The 18,948-nt window shown below is 43.1% G+C and overlaps 1 protein-coding gene across 1 annotated transcript in view; it reads right to left on the bottom strand.

The window, feature by feature from the left end:
• DNAH14 (dynein axonemal heavy chain 14) overlaps positions 1–18,948 on the bottom strand; it is a 451,367-nt gene that overhangs the window by 320,768 nt on the left and 111,651 nt on the right. Inside the window, 5 exon segments of the mRNA XM_065401478.1 lie at positions 4,967–5,085; positions 5,188–5,292; positions 14,039–14,210; positions 15,578–15,699; positions 18,461–18,706. Coding sequence (XP_065257550.1) covers positions 4,967–5,085; positions 5,188–5,292; positions 14,039–14,210; positions 15,578–15,699; positions 18,461–18,706 — 764 coding nt within the window.

Genomic DNA, 18,948 nt, shown 5'->3' with positions numbered 1-18,948 from the left:
TGCATGGCCGCCCGCAGCTCCCAGTGGCCGCGGTTCGCCGTTCCTGGCCAATGGGAGCTGCAGGAAGCGGCGCGGACTGCAGGGACATGCTGGCTGCTGCTTCCTGCAGCTCCCATTGGCCGGGAACGGATTACCCTGATGGGCCGCGTGCGGCAGCGGGTTGCCTACCACTGGTCTAACTGGTTTGAAAACCAGTGCTGATGGGGCCATGCAGAGCCAATCAGTATAAGACAGGCCTTATCCTGCTTGACCTTTCATAGAACTATGGGCAGAAGAGGGTTAGAGGAAAGTATACAGCAGACCCTCTGATCACAGCAGTAGAAAAGCATCCATTAACGAACCTCGACTGTGGCCCACTTGGGAGCAAAACTGACATTTCCTGTGGTCTTTTGTTACAAATAGATCCAGTCGGGGTGCTCCTCAGTGCTGGAAAATAGACCTTGCTATGTCTGGGCAAATGGACCGCTTATGGTGACTGAGAAATAACCTGCTCAGCATATTCTGAGCACTTGGGCTACTTTCAGAACCACAGAGTTGGCAATGCAGAAGTCCCAGAGCAGGATTGCTTCCCGATAAAGTAGTGAGGACTGCCCTCTCCATTTGTTTACATAAAACATGGCTGCCATATTGTTGGTCAGCACCAATATACCCCTTCCCCTGATGTGAACAAGCTAACTGGATTGCTCGCATGTTGTTTACCTGGAGACTGACATCTTGAGTAGATCAGAAACTTTGCATCTGTGGGGGTACCAGTTGATTCCAACCCAGGTTTGAGGCATCCATGACTAAGGAAAGACATTGTTAGGGAGGGAAGAAGGGAACACCCTTGCAGATATTGGTTGGGTATGTTCACCAATTAAGGGAGAATAACATCTAATTTGGTGTGAATATACCTCAGCCAACCAGTCTTGAAAGAGCATGAAATGCAACCTGTCATATTGGACTATGTAAGTGTATGCTGCCATGTGTCCCAGTAGCCTAACATAGTTTCTCACCTGGTGATGGGATAATCCTTTAAGTCTAGAATGAGATTTTGCATTGCATAAAACGTTGCCTGCAGCAGTAAGGCCATGACCATTGTCAAGTCCAGGACTGCGCCAATAAATTCTATCTTCTGTACCAGAGATGGGGATGATCTGTTTGTGTTGATCACTAAGCCAAGTGCATCGAAGATGGATTGGATTTTGCTTATGCTGGACAACACCTGCAACCTGGATTGACCTCTTACCAGCCATCCATCCAGGTAAGGGAAAATGTGGACCCCTGACCTCTGGAGGAATGCTGCTACTGTGACCATACACTTTGTAAATACATGCGGGGCAGCCGACAGACCAAAGGGGAGCACTGTGAACTGATAAGGGCATCAGCTGACAGTGAATCTCAGAAATTTTCTATGCCTTTGATGAACTGCCATATGAAAGCAAATATCCTTTAAGTCAAGAGCACCATACCAGTCCCCTGGCTCCTGGGAAGAAATAACGGAAGCTAGAGTGATGACCCACAATTTCTGTCTTTTTTCGGCACTTGTTTAACTCCCTTACATCTAAAATAGGCCGGAGATCCCCTTTTGCCTTCAGTATCAGGATAGATCTCTTCTATCGCTCCTACAAGGAAAAGCAATTGTATTTCTTGCAGTAACACTGCCTCATGAGAGACGTCCCTGAAGGAGGACAGGAAGGGTAGGTGGGAGGGAGCAGAAATAAATTGGAGTGTATATCCCACTTCCACCATGCTTAGAACTCACCTATCTGTTGTGATGTGGCCCCAATCACAATGGAGGTGGAATACACAGTTTGCAAAAACTTGGGAAGAAAAAGATGGCATTCTTAGAACTGGTACATTGCTCTCAACCCGTCCATCAAAATTAGCTTGTGGAGGATGCTGCCTGCCTTGATGAACCAGACTGTTTGTTGAACCCCTGGAAGGCAATCAGAAGACTGTAACCAAGACAAGCATTTCATTGTGATGGCAGAGGCCATGCCCCAAACTGTAAAATTTGCTGCACCTAGACCCACATGCAGAGCCATTCTGGCAACCAACTTACCCTCCTCAATTAATATCTGGAACTCTTGTTTCATATCATCCGGGAGCTTGTCTTTGAACTTTGAATCTATATCCCACAGGGTGAAATCGTAGCACCCCAGTAAAGTTTGCTGGTTTGCAATAGGAAGCTATAACCCACATGTGGAATAAAGCTTCCTCCCAAATAAGTCCTGCTTCTTGGCCATCTTATTTTTAGGGGGTTGATGTCCCGTGACCATGTCTCTCTCTCTCATTGGCTGATAACACTATGAGTGAGCTCAGAGGGACATGATCACAGAGGTGCTTGAACCCCTGAGAGGGGACATAGTACCTCCTCTCCAGTCTTTTTTTGCAGTCAGTGGCAGGGAAGCTGGGGCCTGCCAAAGAACCTCGGTAGGCCCTAAAATAGCATCATTAATAGGAAGAGCTATTCTAGTTTGGGCTGGAGATACCAAGAAGTCCACCAACTTGTGGGATTTTTCCTGGACTCCTTGACGGTAGATGTCCAAGACCACAGCCATCCTCCTCAACAACTCTTGATGTGTCTTAAAATCATCAGGAGGCAGAGAAATAGGTTCTGCCACAATTACCTCAGAGAGGCCTGGTCTACACTACCCGCCTGAATCGGCGGGTAGAAATCGACCTCTCGGGGATCGATTTATCGCGTCCCGTCAGGACGCGACAATCGATCCCCGAATCGACGCTCTTACTCCACCAGCGAAGGTGGGAGTAAGAGCCGTCGACGGGAAGCCGCGGAGGTCGATTTTGCCGCCGTCCTCACAGCGGGGTAAGTCGGCTGCAATACGTCGAATTCAGCTACGCTATTCGCGTAGCTGAATTTGCGTATCTTAAATCGACCCCCCCCCCCCCGTAGTGTAGATGTAGCCAGAAAGAGGATGCCAGCAGTCTTGGAGGCTTGTCCACTTCCCACTCCTCTTGTGGATGTTAATGAGAGGGGTCCTGTGTCCACTTGGTACCAGGCTCAGTGCCAAAACTAGGGTGTTTGCAGCATCAATGCTCTTGACAGCCACTAGATGAAGCCAGCTGAGGTAGATGTGGGGAAGCTCTTGATTAGGGGGAAAACCCCCACGAGTTCTAAAATGGCCCCAGGGTCCTTTCAGTAAGTCCCTTGGGTTGATACTGAGGATGAAACCAGGGTGGGCAGGTAGCATATTCTTGATGGTGGGACTAGCTAGACTGGGACACATAGGATTCCACTTCAGAGTCTGACGAAGAAGAAGCCTCTTGTTCCTACCATGGTGGGGCTGTACTGAACAGTAGCAGTGAGGAAGATTCAGACTCCAAAGAAAGGGGAGCCAGGGAGATCTGTGCCTTTCCCTTAGGCAGCATTGTCTTAATCAGAACCCTGATGGCTAATTCAGCTGGACCTGCCCAGTGTGGCGGTGAAACCACTTACGCTGGTAGCTAGGGCACCAGTGCCAGGTGAGACTCCTGAACTGCTAGTGATGGTGGCACTGAGAGGTTCAAAAACTCTCTCATAGCCTCAAATGCCTCAGAAGTAGACAGTACCGGGGCATGAGGTGATCCCAATGACTGTGCTTCGGGAGCTGGTCAGAACAGCCCTGTAATGGGCCCTGGTGTCAACAAACAACCCTGCTTAGAGGTGTGCTCTGGGGAGTGCATGATTTGAGCACCCTCGAGTCTTCAGTTGATTTTGACCTCTTCGCTTCCTTCAATGATCCTTGTACCAAGTACAATTTACAGTGCCTCTTCTTTGTTATTAGCAACAACAATCTGCCTGGTGGTACCAGTAATGCAGAATATGCACTACTGACTAAAGCAGAGGTGCTCCGTACCCAGACCAAGGTAGATAGTTCAGATGGAGGACATAGCACCGATTTCAGCAGCAGATTTTTCAATCTGGCTGCCCTGTCTTTTTTGGAGCGGGCTTTAATCCCTTACAAATACTACATTTGTTATTCACGTGAGCCTCCCCTAAGCACTTAAGGCAGCTGGGGTGAGGGTCACTGTTAAGTACTGCCTTACCTCAAGAGTGGCAGGGCTTGAAACCCAGGGCACATGGCATATCTCCAGTACCAGAGCCAGTACCCAGACTGGGTGCTGGATCCACACAAACAACGATTTGTATTAAGTACACTAACTACACAGAACTACAATGAGCACTATTTACATGATTTGACTAAAGATTTGCAGATGCAAGGAAAGGGAGCTCCAAAAACTGTTACAAGCGGTAAGAAGGAACTGAGGGAGGTCAGGTGGCTTGGTTCTTTATGCCTGTGTGCTTGCTGGTGTGCATGCTGCCTCAACGGCTATCGCTAAGGGAAAAACTCTTTGACAACTGTGCACTGGAGCTCACAAACACCTACAGTGGAATGGACGTGTGCAATCACTTGAAGAAGAACATCCCATGTCTTAGAAGTGTGAGAAACGCTGGGCTGCAGAATGCATTTGTTCTAATGCAAAATGTTTCCAGCTATTATGTGACAAATCTGAACAGCTTCTAGATTTATAAGGCACTGTGCATGTTACAAACAGAAATGCTGAGACAACGTATTCTCTCGAGTTAGTATTTATAGTAGTCTCCGCACTCAAATTCAGCTCTGAAGTAGGTGTAGTTCCCACTGCAATCAGTGGAAATTGTATGTGCTGACTCCAGGGCTGAAATGGGTCCTTAAGGTTTTATAATATAGTGCGAGAAGAGCTCCACATCACAAGATTCAAAGCCATTCAAAATATTCAAAACTGATCCATCATTAGATGGTATCTGCATGTTTATGATGAGGCATAAGGAAGCTTTGAAGCTTCTGGTCACAAGTTTCAGAGACCTCACACCAACACTATCTGTACTCCAAAGAATCCATACAAAGTTACAGGACTTTATTGTAAAGAGCTGTTGGAAAATCAGCAGAAATTTCTTAAATTTCCATTGTATTAATTATCACGCAATGTATGTATACCATACTTTGGCACAAAGAGAGTCTCTTCTTCAGCAGAACTGATCATCACCACCACTGGAGAGTTCTGGTCATGTCTGCGTATATATAACTTCCTGATATTCGCAAAACATTTCACAAGATGAGGCTGTGGTACAGACATAAAAGAAAATAACAGAATAAAATATGAACAATCTGTCATTACGTGTAACAAGAAGAATGTTCCTAGCATGCAGTACTGAAATGTTACCTGCACAGCCTCAGGATTTTTGCTTTCAGCTAAAATGTCAAGAAGTTCAGCATTGCTGAGAAAGTAAAACCTTGGGAAAATCATTCGTTTAATCTCAAGATAGTCCTGTTTCAAAATAAATACATAAATACATTAATTAAAAAATAATTGTAAAGATACACTGAAACTATAATACAGAAATATCATCCCAAGCTCCTCATCCTCACTTTCACGGCCCTGCATTCCAGCCACGTACACCCTTCTTAACTTCATCCTTTTCCTTCACACCTACTCCTCTCTCTTTATTCATTACCTTTTCCGATGGTTGGTTTTCTGCCCTTTTTTATGCTATCCACTATAGTTGGATCAGCCTCCTTTCAAATCAGCTAAGTACCCTTCCTCACCTCCCTTACCTTCAAACCTCTCCCGAAAGTCCACTTTTTGCATTAATCTAATCAATCCAATACTGTCCCCGCTTCTTCCAGTGACTGAATTCTTGTCCTGTGGTTTGCTTTTGTCTGTGTTAAACTAGAAACTCTTTGTGGCAATGATGTGTGATCTTACGTATTTTGTAGTGCACTATGCAGATTTATAAAATAATCACTCTGTTTATCAGGTTTACTCTTGTTGAAGCCCTCAGGGCACAAAGACAATTTTAAAACTCCACAGGATAACACTCTTCTCTCTCTCTCTAAAAATATAATATAATATAATATAATATAATATAATATAATATAATATAATATAAAAATAAAAAAACATCTTCAGTCCACCACTGCAAATATATTCTAGCCCACTGATTGCTCGATAGGCAGCTGATGTAAACAATGTAATGTCAGTGCAATACATGCCTAAATGCTCACTTCAATGAGCCACTTGCTGCCATATCCTATATTAGTTGCATGCAACAGAGTTGCTTTGCTGGCAGCCTCTTTTAGAGGAAATTATTGCAGTCAAGTTGCTGTACATAAATCCTATCAATCAAATGTTAAATTACACTAACTGTTTGACAAGAATTTATACTAATGATGACTAGTATGATAGGAAGGCAAGGCAGCTCAACGCCTACTTTGCTTGTCTTCTCTCAAAAAATAACATGTGAATGGATGACTAGCGAAGTCACCGTAGTCAATATAGGGGAAGGGATACAGAATGGGATAAGTAAAGAACACATCAGAGATCTTCTGACCAAATTGAATGAATTCTAATCAGTGGGGCTGGTTGCTATTCACCCAAGGGTACTGAAGGAATTAGATGAAGAAATCTCAGAGCCATTGGCAATATATTTACAAAGTCATGGATGACAGGAGAGGTCCTGGAACACTGGAGAAGGGCTAACATACTGCCCATATTTAAAAAAGGGGAAGAAGGAAGAACCGGGAAACTATAGACCAGCCAGCCTGACTTTGATACCTCGGAAGCTACTAGAGCTATGTATAAAACCTTCAATTTGTGAATACCTGGAGGACGATGCGGTAATCACTAGCAGCCAGTATGGATTTACCAAGAACAAATCATGTCAAACCAGCTTGATTTCCTTCTTTGACAAGGTAACTGACTTGGTGGATAGAGGGAATGCGGTGGTCATAATATACCTGGAATTCAGCAAGGCTTTTGACACAATCCCACGTGACATTCTGATAAGTAAGCTGGAGAAATGTGGGCTCGGCAAAACTACCATTAAGTGGATACATAGTTGGTTACACAACTGCAAAGAGTAACTATTAAATAAATTATATCAGATTGGAGGGAGGTCTCAAGTGGGGTTCCACAAGGATCCGTTCTGGGTCTGGTGTTGTTTAACATCTTTATTAATTACCTGGATGTAGGTATAGAAAGCATACTGATCAAGTTTGCAGATGACACAAAGCGGGGTGGAGGGTGCCAATACTTCGGAGGATAAAGCTAAAATTCAGAGCGATCTTGATAAATGAGAGAACTGGGCTATAGACAACAAAATGAAATTCAACAAAGACAAATGTAATGTGCTACACTTAGGGAAGTAAAACCAAATGCACAGATACAGAATGGGGGAAAACTGGCTTGGCAGCAGCACTGCTGAGAAGGAAGGAAAGCTTACTCACCTTATGCAGTAACTGGAGTTCTTCAAGATGTATGTCCCTGTGGGTGCTCCACTTTAGGTGGCGGTGCGTCCAACACCATCTATCGGAGATTTATGGTAGCAGCATCCGCACTGGTTGCGCATGCGCAGTAGACGTCTCATGGTACCGTTGGTGCCGCGTGTACTGCGTTCCTTCTCTACCAGCGTCCTCACTGCGAACTCCGAAGTAGAGGGGAGGAGGGCGGGTAGTGGAGCACCCATGGGGCACACTTCTCGAAGAACTCCAGTTACTGCACAAGGTGAATAACCTTCCTTTCTTCTTTGAGTAGTGTCCCTGTGCGTGCTCCACTTTAGATGACTGTAGAGCAATGCCCCTCTGAGGGCACGGGGGACTGCGGGTTTGTTCGAGTCATTGAGGTAAGTACTGTGAGGTCCCCTATGGCATCAGTCCTGGAGTCCTGTGTGACTGCATAGTGCTTTGTGAATGTGTGGATGGAGGCTCAAGTGGCCGCCTTACAGATCTCTAGTATTGGAACGTTATTGGGGAATGCTACTAAAGTTGAAATGGACCTAGTAGAATGTGTTCTAATGTGCTCCAGTGGTTCTGTATTCCAGATATGGTAACACGTTTGAATGCATGTGAAAATCCATTTAGATAATCTCTGAGTGGATATAGCACATCCTTTCGAGCGCTCGGTAGTAAAGATGAAAATTCTAGGGGATTTCCTGAAAGGTTTGGTTCTTTCAAGGTAGAAAGCTAGCGCCCTTCTAATGTCTAGAGTGTGTAGGGCAGCTTCTGTTGGAGTACCATGAGGCTTAGGGTAGAATGTTGGTAGGTGAATAGATCGGTTCATGTGAAATGCTGAGGTTACTTTTGGTAAGAATTTAGGATGTGGACGTAGCGTTACCTTGTTCTTGAAGAATGTTGTGTATGGAGGATCTGCCATGAGCACCCCTATCTCGCTCACCCTTCTCGCTGAGGTAATGGCGACCAGGAAGGCTACTTTCATCGATAAGTGGAGTAATGACCAGGTGGCTAATGGTTCGAATGGTGGTCTAGTGAGGCATTTCAGTACCAGGTTGAGGTCCCATGTTGGAAGCGTTTTGTAGTTGGGCGTGCGAACATCAAAGTTCCATCGATCTCTTGATGGAATGCTGAAATGGCTGCAAGATGGACTCTGATTGAGCTCATCATTAAGCCAGTGCTTTTCAGCTCCAATAGTTATTCTAAGATTAATGGTAGTGGTGCTGAATCGCTCATCAAGTGACTTCCTTGACACAAGTATTTCTCGTAGTCAGTTTCCTGCTATTTAATAACGTGTTTAACTTGTTCTGAGCAGGTTACGTTGTCATGGTGGAACCATTCAGGAGCCACGCCTGTAAGTGGAGTATCTCCAGGTTTGAGTGGAGAGTGCAACCGTTGTGTTGAGACAGCAGATCCAGACGGCGAGGGAGAGCTCGCGGGAGCATATCGCCTTATGTTACAGGTAAGGATACCATGCCTGTCTGGGCCATGTCAGGATTATAAGGATAACTTTGGCCCAGTCTGCTCGTATCTTGTGCATCACATGTGATATCACTGGTATCAGTGGAAATGCATACATGAGTTGTGCCTCCCATTTGATGAGGAAGGCGTCCCCTAATGACTGTAGTCCCAGTCCCGCTCTTGAGTAGAACATCGCGCATTTGCGATTTGTCAGGGATGCGAACAGATCAATGGTGGGAGCGCCCCACCATTTGAAGATTGAACTCAGAACCTCTCCATTCATCTCCCATTCATGCTCCTGAGCGTGTCTGCTGTCGCATTCTGACAGACTGGCAGGTAACACGCTGAGATGTTTACGTTGTGTTGTATGCACCAATTCCAAAGTCTCATGGCTTCTGTGCATAGAGAATGTGAGCGAGTGCCTCCTTGCCTGTTGATGTAGAACATGCAGACCATAGTAATGAATTCAGGACATTTGGTGGAACTGTGAACCGTTTGTGAAGGCTGTGTTTGCTTGGTATGTAAACTGTGCTTAGCCAACCTTGTAGACATCGCATATGTAGTCTTGGATGTCAGACCATGAACGTCGTGGCCGCCATGTGTTCTAGTAATTGTAGGACAGTGCGAGCCCGAACTTGAGGACTGACTTGTACCTCTGAGATGAGGTTCATGAAGTTTGTGAATCTGGTAAGGGGTAACAATGACTTGGCTTCTATGGCGTCGAAGTGTGCCCCGATAAAGTCTAGTTGTTGGACTGGGTTTATGGTTGATTTCTGTTTATTTGCAGAGCCAGCTCCCAGAATAGTGTGATAGTGGACTGGACTGCATCCATTGTGTCTTGTAGAGTTGGGCCATTGCTAAGGCAATCGTCCAGGTAGGGGAAAATCATTATTCCCTGTTTGCGTAAAAGTGCCGCTACCACCGCTAGAGTTTTGGAGAAAACTCTTGGTGCCTTGGATAGGCCGTACTCTGTATTGGAAGTGTTCTTGTCCTACCGTTCTCGTCCTTCCTGTGAGCAGGATGAATGGTGATATGGAAATAAGCATCTTGGAGGTCGAGGGCTGAAAACCAGTCCCCCTGTTGCAGCGCTGGGAGTATCATATCCAATGTGACCATCTTGAACTTTTAGGATCTGACGAACTTGTTGAGCTTCCGCAGATCTATGATGGGTCAGGGAGTAATCGGAGTAGAACCCCTTCCCTCTGAATTGTAGCAGTGCTTGTTCCATGGCACCTAGTTGTAGAAGATTATCGACTTCTTGTTGTAGTCGGTGCTCCTGATAAGGGGCCCTGAAGAGGGATGGGGAAGGGGGTGGGGTAGGGTAGGTGGGAAGGAGGTTAAGGGGATAGTGTATCCCGACTTGATAACTTCTAACACCCATTTGTTTTATGTTATGGTGGCCCAGATGTGGTAAAAGGGCCAGAGTCGATGGCCAAAAATTGGGGATGGGTCAGGTGTGAGTGCTGCTTCGTGAGGGAGGTCGTTCAAACCCTCAACCAACTTTTCAAAATTGCAGTTTTGGATGTGCTGACTGAGAAGATGGCGCCTGAGATTGAGGTGTTCGCCTGCGTTGTGATCATTGACGCTGGCATTGGTTATCGTATGGTCGCTGTTGTTATTGCCTGTTTGAGGTCTCTGATATGGTTGGTATCTCCTTCTCTTTGCAGGGGGGGTGTAAATCCCCAAAGTGCGGAGCGTGGCCCGAGAGTCCTTCATTGAATGAAGCACCTCATCCGTCTTCTAAGAGAATAGTTGCTCCCCGTCAAAAGGTAAGTCCTCTAATTCTGTCTGGAGTTCTTTTGGTATCCCCGAGACCTGAAGCCATGAGGCTTGGCACATTGCTACGGCTGTGGCCGTCATTCTGGCTGCCATGTCTGCTGTGTACAATGCCCCGATGGGCTGTTTTGGATATGAGCTGGGCCTCGATGACAATGGCCTAGAATTTTGTCTGTTTTTTATCTGGGAGCTCATATGTGAACTGGGCAAGTTTCCCATAGTTGTCATAGTCGTATCTGGCCAGTAGTGCTGAATAATTGGCCACTCGAAACTGAAGGGTGCTGGAGGAATATACTTTGCATCCGAACAAGTCGAGTCTTTTGTGTTCTTTGTCATTGCTAGGGTGATTTACTGCCTCAACAACTAGGGAGTTGGGTGCGCAAATAGAAAGTCTGCCCCCCTTGAATGGTATGTAATATTTTCTATCCTCTTTTTTTCAAGTAGGCGGAGTAGAAGCAGGTGTCTGCCAGACTATCTCCGCAGGATCCAAGATGGTCTCGTTGATGGAAAGGGCAATCTTGTGGCGGTGGGGGCATAATAGCCTCATCTGGGGAGGAAGGTGAATTGTGTACAGGAGATGTGTCATGGTCTGTGCCCATCTCTGAGTCCTCTCCCCCTCTCTGTGTCTCCAAGAGTTGTGGTGTGGGAGATGCTGGGTTAGAGTGCAGTTTACATTTATGCATTATGGATGGTCTAGAATGCTGACCCCTATATGAGCTCCATGGTTCCCAATGTGCCCATTGCATTGGGAAAGCCATAAGAAGGTACATCCATGGGGGTCCGCACCATGGTTGGTTCATCTGGTGTCTTGGACCCAGGTGGTTCCACTCGGTCGGTGGGCCTTAGGTGAGGAGTGACATGGAGCTATTGTCCCTGCATCTGCTCCTCCTCCTCCTTGGAGAACCGTGCCATGACTTCTGGGCTGTGATCTCCTCTGGAGCCTTTGGGGGAGCCCTCGGCACCAAGTATGGGTGAATGTGGTGCCGATGAGATTTCTAAGTCTCTCTGGTGCAGCAGATACTGTGTCGGTGCTGATTTCTCAGTAGTCGGTGCCGTGAGTGCTTTCCCTTTCATTGATGGAGTTAGTGCCGACCAGCGGTGTTGTTTGGCCGGTGCCGTCGGTGCCGATTTTGTGGTGTCTACCAGTGTCAACTGAGTTGTCGGTGCTGGAGGTGGAGGCATGGTGCCTGAGACACTCAGTGCCGAGCCCTGTACCGGTGAGCTCGGTGCTGTGGAGGAGGCATGTTTTTGTCGGTGCCTCGACTCCGTTTCTTTTGCTCTGACTTCAGCTGTGCTGGAGGTCCTAGAGTGTCATAGGTGCTCACCCGAGAGTAAGATGGCATCAGGGGTACCGACCTGGCAGGAGATCACCTCTGTTTTCGCGGACCTCTCTGTGGAGATCTTTGAGCCCTCTTTTTTGGTTTTTCAGAGGATAGGTCTCCTTTTCCATCTTGAGGAGTGCCCAGAGAGGCTGTTTGCTTGTCCACCTCAGGCTGGAGAGACTTCCCCATCAAGATCATTTTAAGCTGGGGATCCCTGTCCCGTCAGGCTCTGGCTTTCAGGTTGCTGCAGTAGGGACATTTCTGGGGAATATGCCCCTCACCCAGGCAGTGTATGCATAAAGAGCGTCTGTCTGAAACGGGCATGGCATCGTGGCAGGAGCCGCATTGTTTGAAGCCTGGAGACCCCGGCATTTAACTAGTAACCGTCCCTTATGGGGAGGTTGTCTAACGAACTAACAAGACTTTTTTTTTTAACCCTGACACTAACTCTAACTCTCTCTATAACAACTTATCTAAATATTTATCTAAAAGTTATTTCTTAACGGTTTTAGGGAAAAGCGCTAACACTGCCCCTTTGCTCTGTCTTCAGCCGAGTTGAGAAGGAACTGGAGGGCTTGGGTCGCGCAAGTGCTACATGCGGCACCAACGGCACCATAAGACGCCTACTTTGCACGCGCAACCCGCACAAACACTGCTACCATAAATCTCCAATTGACAGCACTGGGACGCACCACCACCTAAAGTGGAGCACCCACAGGGACACTACTCAAAGAAGATCTAGGAGTTGTGGCAGATCACAACCTCAACATGAGTCAGCCACGTGATGCTGTTGCAAAAAAAAAAAAAAAAAGAGGAAATGCAATTTTAGGTTGCATTAAAAGCGGCATAGCATGCAAATCACGGGAGGTGATAGTACCGCTCTAAGTCGGTGCTGGTTCAGCCTCAGCTGGTGCACTGTGTCCAATTTTGGTCACAAATGTATAGAAAGACTACCTTATTTGTCCCTGCAACAGGCTAGAGATCCATGCAGAGATGGATCCTCTGTCCTTTACCCTCTCCCATCATACAGACAGTCAAACCCAACCCTTCCTCAAGGAGCAGACCTGTATAAGTTTTACTGCCAAGGCACAGATTTGCCTCATCACTGATGCACAAAATACAGTTAGGAATTTTATGTACAGACCAACCATAACACAAGATCACATAAGTGAGGAAATACAATGTTAGGGCACCTAAAATTACATACTCTCACCCTTCCAAAAAGAATCACACACCTCACTACAGAACAACCACCATACAACATAGACAATGCACTACAACTTCTGTTCTGCCCCAATAGGGATGGCAGACTTGGGGACAAGAGCCAATGTTGTATTCCTTTCCTGAGCCATTCAGAAGGGCTTCTGCATAACACATCAGACAATGGGAGAAGCCAACATAAGACATTTTCTCTGCCAGCTAGCTGTTGCACAAAAGGTTTCAGTTACGACAAGTAACACTAATTTTTTTTCTTTATTAACAAAATAATTATGCAACTATAGAGAAACCACCCAAATGCCAGTTATGTATCAATTTCTGATTTTCTACTGTACTTAGTTTTTAAGCTACAGAAGCCCAGAAAATTATGAGACTTAAAATGTCAACTTTTTAATGCCAATTTTAAGAAGTTAGAACTCAGAAACAAATACATGGATTTGTTTGAAAATCCTCTGAAAATGCAGACTTTACTCAAAACCTATGTGCTGAAAATTTGAAGCAGATAAACTTTTTCATACAAAAAACAGGTTGAACTCTTACTGTAATTGCAAAATACAGCCCAGTCTGACATATGAAGTTGGCACCACTCATCTGTGAAACATTAGAACCTCATTATCTAGCACTTCTGTGTACAGAAAAATCTGGGTTTACTTCTTTATTAGTGAGTCTTTTAAAGGGATTTTACCTTTTACTACTATATAAACTGAAGCTTAGTTACCTCTCAAAGATTATAAGTGATTTATGACTTCATTAGACTTTTATTTTGAAGGGTTAAAAATGTATCTGTAGAGAGTCATGTCCAAAGATATGTTCAAGATGTTTGTTCTTTGAACATGATATGTTTTTAGGTTGTCATTTCCAAATATCTCACTCAAACCCACAATTAATTACAGATTCTTATACTATTTGTTTAGTTTTTTATCACAAAGTTTTACTAAGGAAAAAGCACTGGTTCGCAGCATGGATGGGGGACAGGGCTGGAAGTAGGAAGATCTGGTATGTTTTTACCTCAAGAGACTTCTGTATTTTTTCAAGATGTGCATTGTTGGTCTGCAGCATCTCAAGGACTCCTGCAGTTGTGGCTGCCCTAAGAGCATTTGGGTCATCCTCTGTACACGCCATTATCTCTTTCCATTTGTTATTGACCTGAGAGAAAAGACTTGCTTCTGCTGGAAGCTGCCTATTTAAATCACAGATCATATTAGAGATCAATTTATAGAATGCAGCATTCAAATATATCTAATTCTGAATTTTGTCAATTTATTTTCCCTACATCCTTTATACTTCTTCCACAAACCCACATTTTGGAATCGCATGTTGAGCCACAAAGAGTCAGGGTAGCATGCCTCATCACAGGTTAGTCAGTCAATCTATCTATTTAGGCACTTATGTCTCTCTTACAATAGTATCTCAGTGCCTGAATGTGCACTAATCACTGCCAAAACCTCTATAATAAGATGCACATCCAACATATCCCCTGAATTCCTGACCAAGATAAGAGAAGATACTATGGTGAGAAAGATGAATGTGGATCTGGGGTGAAAAAAAATATTCAGAAAACTCTAGTAAACAGGAAGTAACCTAGTTTTTCCTCTTGGTGTAATTGCTTCACTCATCCCATACTTGGAAGCTAGCTAAGAATAAAAAATAATCATACAAAGACAAGATAAAGGCTACTGTAATTAAAAATAGACTGCAGTATTGTTTTACTGAAGTGGGCATGTAATCTAGCCTCTTAAGCCTTGTCTATAAAATTCAGTTTTAAAAGCTATCTGAGTTAAACTGCTGCAAAACCATGTGTGAACACTCTTATTTCAATTTAGTATACCTTGATATCCAATTAAGCTAATTAAAAGAACGAGCACACAGGGTTTGCAGTAGCTTAATTGAATCAGTTCAAAATCATATTTTTTTTAAATTGGTACAATTCTGAATACAGAAAAGAGCAAAATGTTTTAACTTTTCTTTTCAAGCTATTTATATCTTGGTTGATTTTATAAAATAGAGCTCTCTGACATTTAGTGTGTCAGTACTACTGAACCTCTCTAGCATTGTGCCCCATCCTAGAATGTCAAACTTCATCATATCACAGTCTAGCTATCCACTCATCTGTGTTTTTTGTCTCATGCATCACCATGGTAACCTCCCTTAAAAATTAGTCACTATTTCTTAAATGCTTGAACATACTTGAGGTTCAGTTCTCTGATCTGCTAAGATCACTTTGCCTTGAGATAATGCGATACACATTCATATATACCAGGGGTAGGCAACCTATGGAACGCGTGCCGAAGGCGGCACGCAAGCTGATTTTCAGTGGCACTCACACTGCCCGGGTCCTGGCCACCGATCCGGGGGGCTCTGCATTTTAATTTAATTTTAAAAACCTAATTTACTTTACATACAATAGTTTAGTTATATATTATAGACTTATAGAAAGAGATCTTCTAAAAACGTTAAAATGTATTACTGGCACGCAAAACCTTAAATTAGAGTGAATAAATGACTCGGCACACCACTTCTGAAAGGTGGCCGAACCCTGATATATACCTTTGTATTTCTGGAGCATGAAAGATTGGTTCCAGGTAAATCCAATTCCTTTGGCAAGTCAACCATTCCTCCAGGGTGCGAGAGAAGAGATTTAACGTATGATCCCATGCATCTACAAGGTTCTACCATAAAAAATAGAATAATATAAAGTAAAATCTAAATTTGGTGGAAATTTTTACTTTTGCAAGATATGTTACTTAAGGACTCCCAAACAAAATTTTGATGGAGTTTTAAGCAGACTATAGCATAGTACTAAATACAAAATTTCCACACTTTCATATAATGTGACCAAAAAACCTGCTTAGGAGCTAATTATTTGTAGCTGAAAAAGGCTTACTAAGATATGTCATAAGTTTGTTTTATATTATGTTTCAATAATAATAATACATAAGAGTATGAAGAAAATAGCTATCACTCAGCTGGAAATCTTTTCATTTCAGGGCACTGGCATGAATTAAAATTTAACTTTATTTGTAGTGGTATAAACTATGGAGCTGAATCCTGCTTTCCTTGCTCATAAATTAGCCTCACTGTTAGTTACTGTTCACTGAAGCCAATAGAACAGTAAGGGAAATTCTGTGAACCTATTTCTACAAACTTTTTAACAAATATACACATATTCATATTTGCTTTAAACAAAGGTCAAGCAGAATTTTGCAAGATGATCCTAAGAAGACCTAGTTACTATATCTGGTTTCTTTTTAATATACTGATACAGCTGCAATACCCAGCTGCATATCTTTTAAATAATAATCAATCCGTTCTAGGAGCTATAAATTAAAGCCATTTACAGTTGCAATCTGGCTGAGACTCAAAACTATAAATCATGCCCAGCTATATAAATAATTGGACTCCTTAAAAATGACTAAAAAATGCGATTTAAAATGTCACATTTGAGATGTAAGAGCAAGATTCATATAATTAAAAGGAGCCAAAATAATCTGTATTACTGAGGACCTATTTGAAGGCAGAAAAAGTGAAAACATAGATTACAAAACATCATAATGTCAACTGAATTTGCATATATTCATCTTAATTTGTTTCATACATATGATTAATTACTTTACAAAGTAAGGGCATGATTTGATGAGCACTCTGCACACAATTCAGATTTTAGCTCTATAATTCATGCACACTGCAAAATACTATGGGACAAAATCCTTACTCAAACTTTCATGGACTTGAAGACAGGACTGAGTTAAAAACTTCAGGACGCTATTCTTATGTTGTCTGCTATTCTGTGTCCATTACTGCACCATTTTAGCATTTGAGACTTCTTTGATGGTTACTCTTCTTTCCTTTCTTCCCCTCTTTATGGAAGTCATATGAGGCTTTTTCTTTGTCCTTTTTTCTTCTTTCACTACACCTGGGTAACCTCATCCACTCTTACAGCTTCAGCATCTTTATCCTAATGAACAAGTCTCCTTTTCCATACCTATGTCCCTTTTCTCTCCAGTCCCACATCCCAACTGATTTCTCCAGCATATCCTCCTGAAGATCTTGGTAACAACATAAGCTTACCAAGGCTAAAATCTATCCTCCTAAGTCATAATTTCCCCCCCATCCACTTCTTTGGTTGTGTTATTAACACCACCATCCTCCCAATCACCCAGGCTCAAACCCTGGGGTCATTTTAACTCCTTTCTCCTCCCCATGCATTCAGGCCATGTCTAAATCTTTTTGTTTCTTTCGTCACAGCACACCACAAATCAATCCCTTTCTCTCTGCCTGACAGCTACAACACTCATTCATGCCCTCATCATTGTGCATATCGATTATTATAACCACCTTCTTAAGCCTCTGCGACATCTACATTGACTCCCTTCAGTCCATCCAAAACATATGTTAGTTGCAATCTTCCTCCCACATCAATCTAGCCATGTTACCATACTTCACTCTTTGAATCATTTCACTGATTCACCCTTGACCACCAAATTTCTTATTCTCATCTTCAAGTGCACAACTCCACTCTGGCCTATGTCTCTGACCAGAACTTTTACCACATTCCTCTTTGTCCCAGTGAGTCCATGCCTTGTTCATCTCCGACTACTTCCATCTGTACATTTTTCCATGTATGGAATGCCCTCCCCCCATCCTAGCTCACCTTTCCTCATTTCAATCCCCTCTTCAATTCTCATATAATTAGCAAATGGTCATTGCAGAAAACTTACATTTAAATATAGCTCAATAATGCTGGAAAAGTGTTACTAAAGTAGAGCACTAAATGATCTTTGAAAAGAGCTCATATCATTTGTATGGTTTAAGTATAGTTGCACACAAAGTTAGAGGCATACAAATATAGTGCCTTCCTTTTCAAATCATTGTGATTAGACAAATTCACATATAAGTCATGGAAGTGAGGATAGAAAGCTAAGGAGGAATTGGATGCTTTAGAAGCTAAATGCTCTGCTCCCACTCTTTTTCCTGCTGATCTATGCTGTGGAAAGATCTAACTTCTCTTCTACCTTGGACAGGGTTGAAAAGTGACTATATATTCAGTAGTGATACCAAAAAGCAGCTGTTAAATAACAAAAATAAATCTAACCAGGACTAATCGCTGCTGAGTAGAAAAACTGCCAGAAAGTTAATCAAACACATCACATATAGTATACAGTAACTGCAATGCAAATGCTGCTAATGGTCTTGTGGAGACAGAACTTCTGAGAAGTTCTATGAAGACGCTCCTGACTAGCAGCTCTGCAACTAATTACAGCAACACGCATACAGGAATGCATACCTTTAGTAAAGGTTTACTGCCAGGCTTTGAAAGTAAAAAGAAAGTAAACATCAAGGATACTATTTATTTCAGTTGTATACCACTTGCACAGGTTTTCCGCAAACTTTATTCTCCAAACATACACAAATGTCACAAGTAAACTTTACCTTAATTGGCCCAACATAGCAAGAACCCTTAATTGTTGAAATTGTTACTTGAGATTCTTCTAACTGAGCCATTATATCTTCAGCAGATGAAATAATCATGACAGTTGAAGTTTCAGAGCGGTGAGGAGACAAATGGAAATTAGTTTTATTCCAAAGGTTAATTATCTTATTCAGCATTATTTCAAGGGTAGCTTCATTGGTTGCTGTTACTGATACATCAACGATTTCTTTCTTGTACTGAAACAACTAAAGTGGAAAACTGTATTACGCAGGGTTGAACAATAGATAAATGAGTGATAATACAGATACTTTACTAAATAACTGGAGTATAAATTCCTGAAAAATATACAATATCCCTATTAAAGTTGCAGAAGTGGAGTAGTAGTAGTCGTAGACTGGACTATATATTTAAAAGCTAACTGTAAAACTTTAATCATAAGTACAGCTGTAATAAACTAATTATAACCACATTTTACAACAAAAATGTT

This window comes from Emys orbicularis, chromosome 3, assembly GCF_028017835.1.
Source record: "Emys orbicularis isolate rEmyOrb1 chromosome 3, rEmyOrb1.hap1, whole genome shotgun sequence".
NCBI lineage: Eukaryota > Metazoa > Chordata > Testudines > Emydidae > Emys > Emys orbicularis.
The sequence above is the reverse complement of the archived record's forward strand: the minus strand, read 5'-3'. Positions and strand labels throughout refer to the sequence as shown.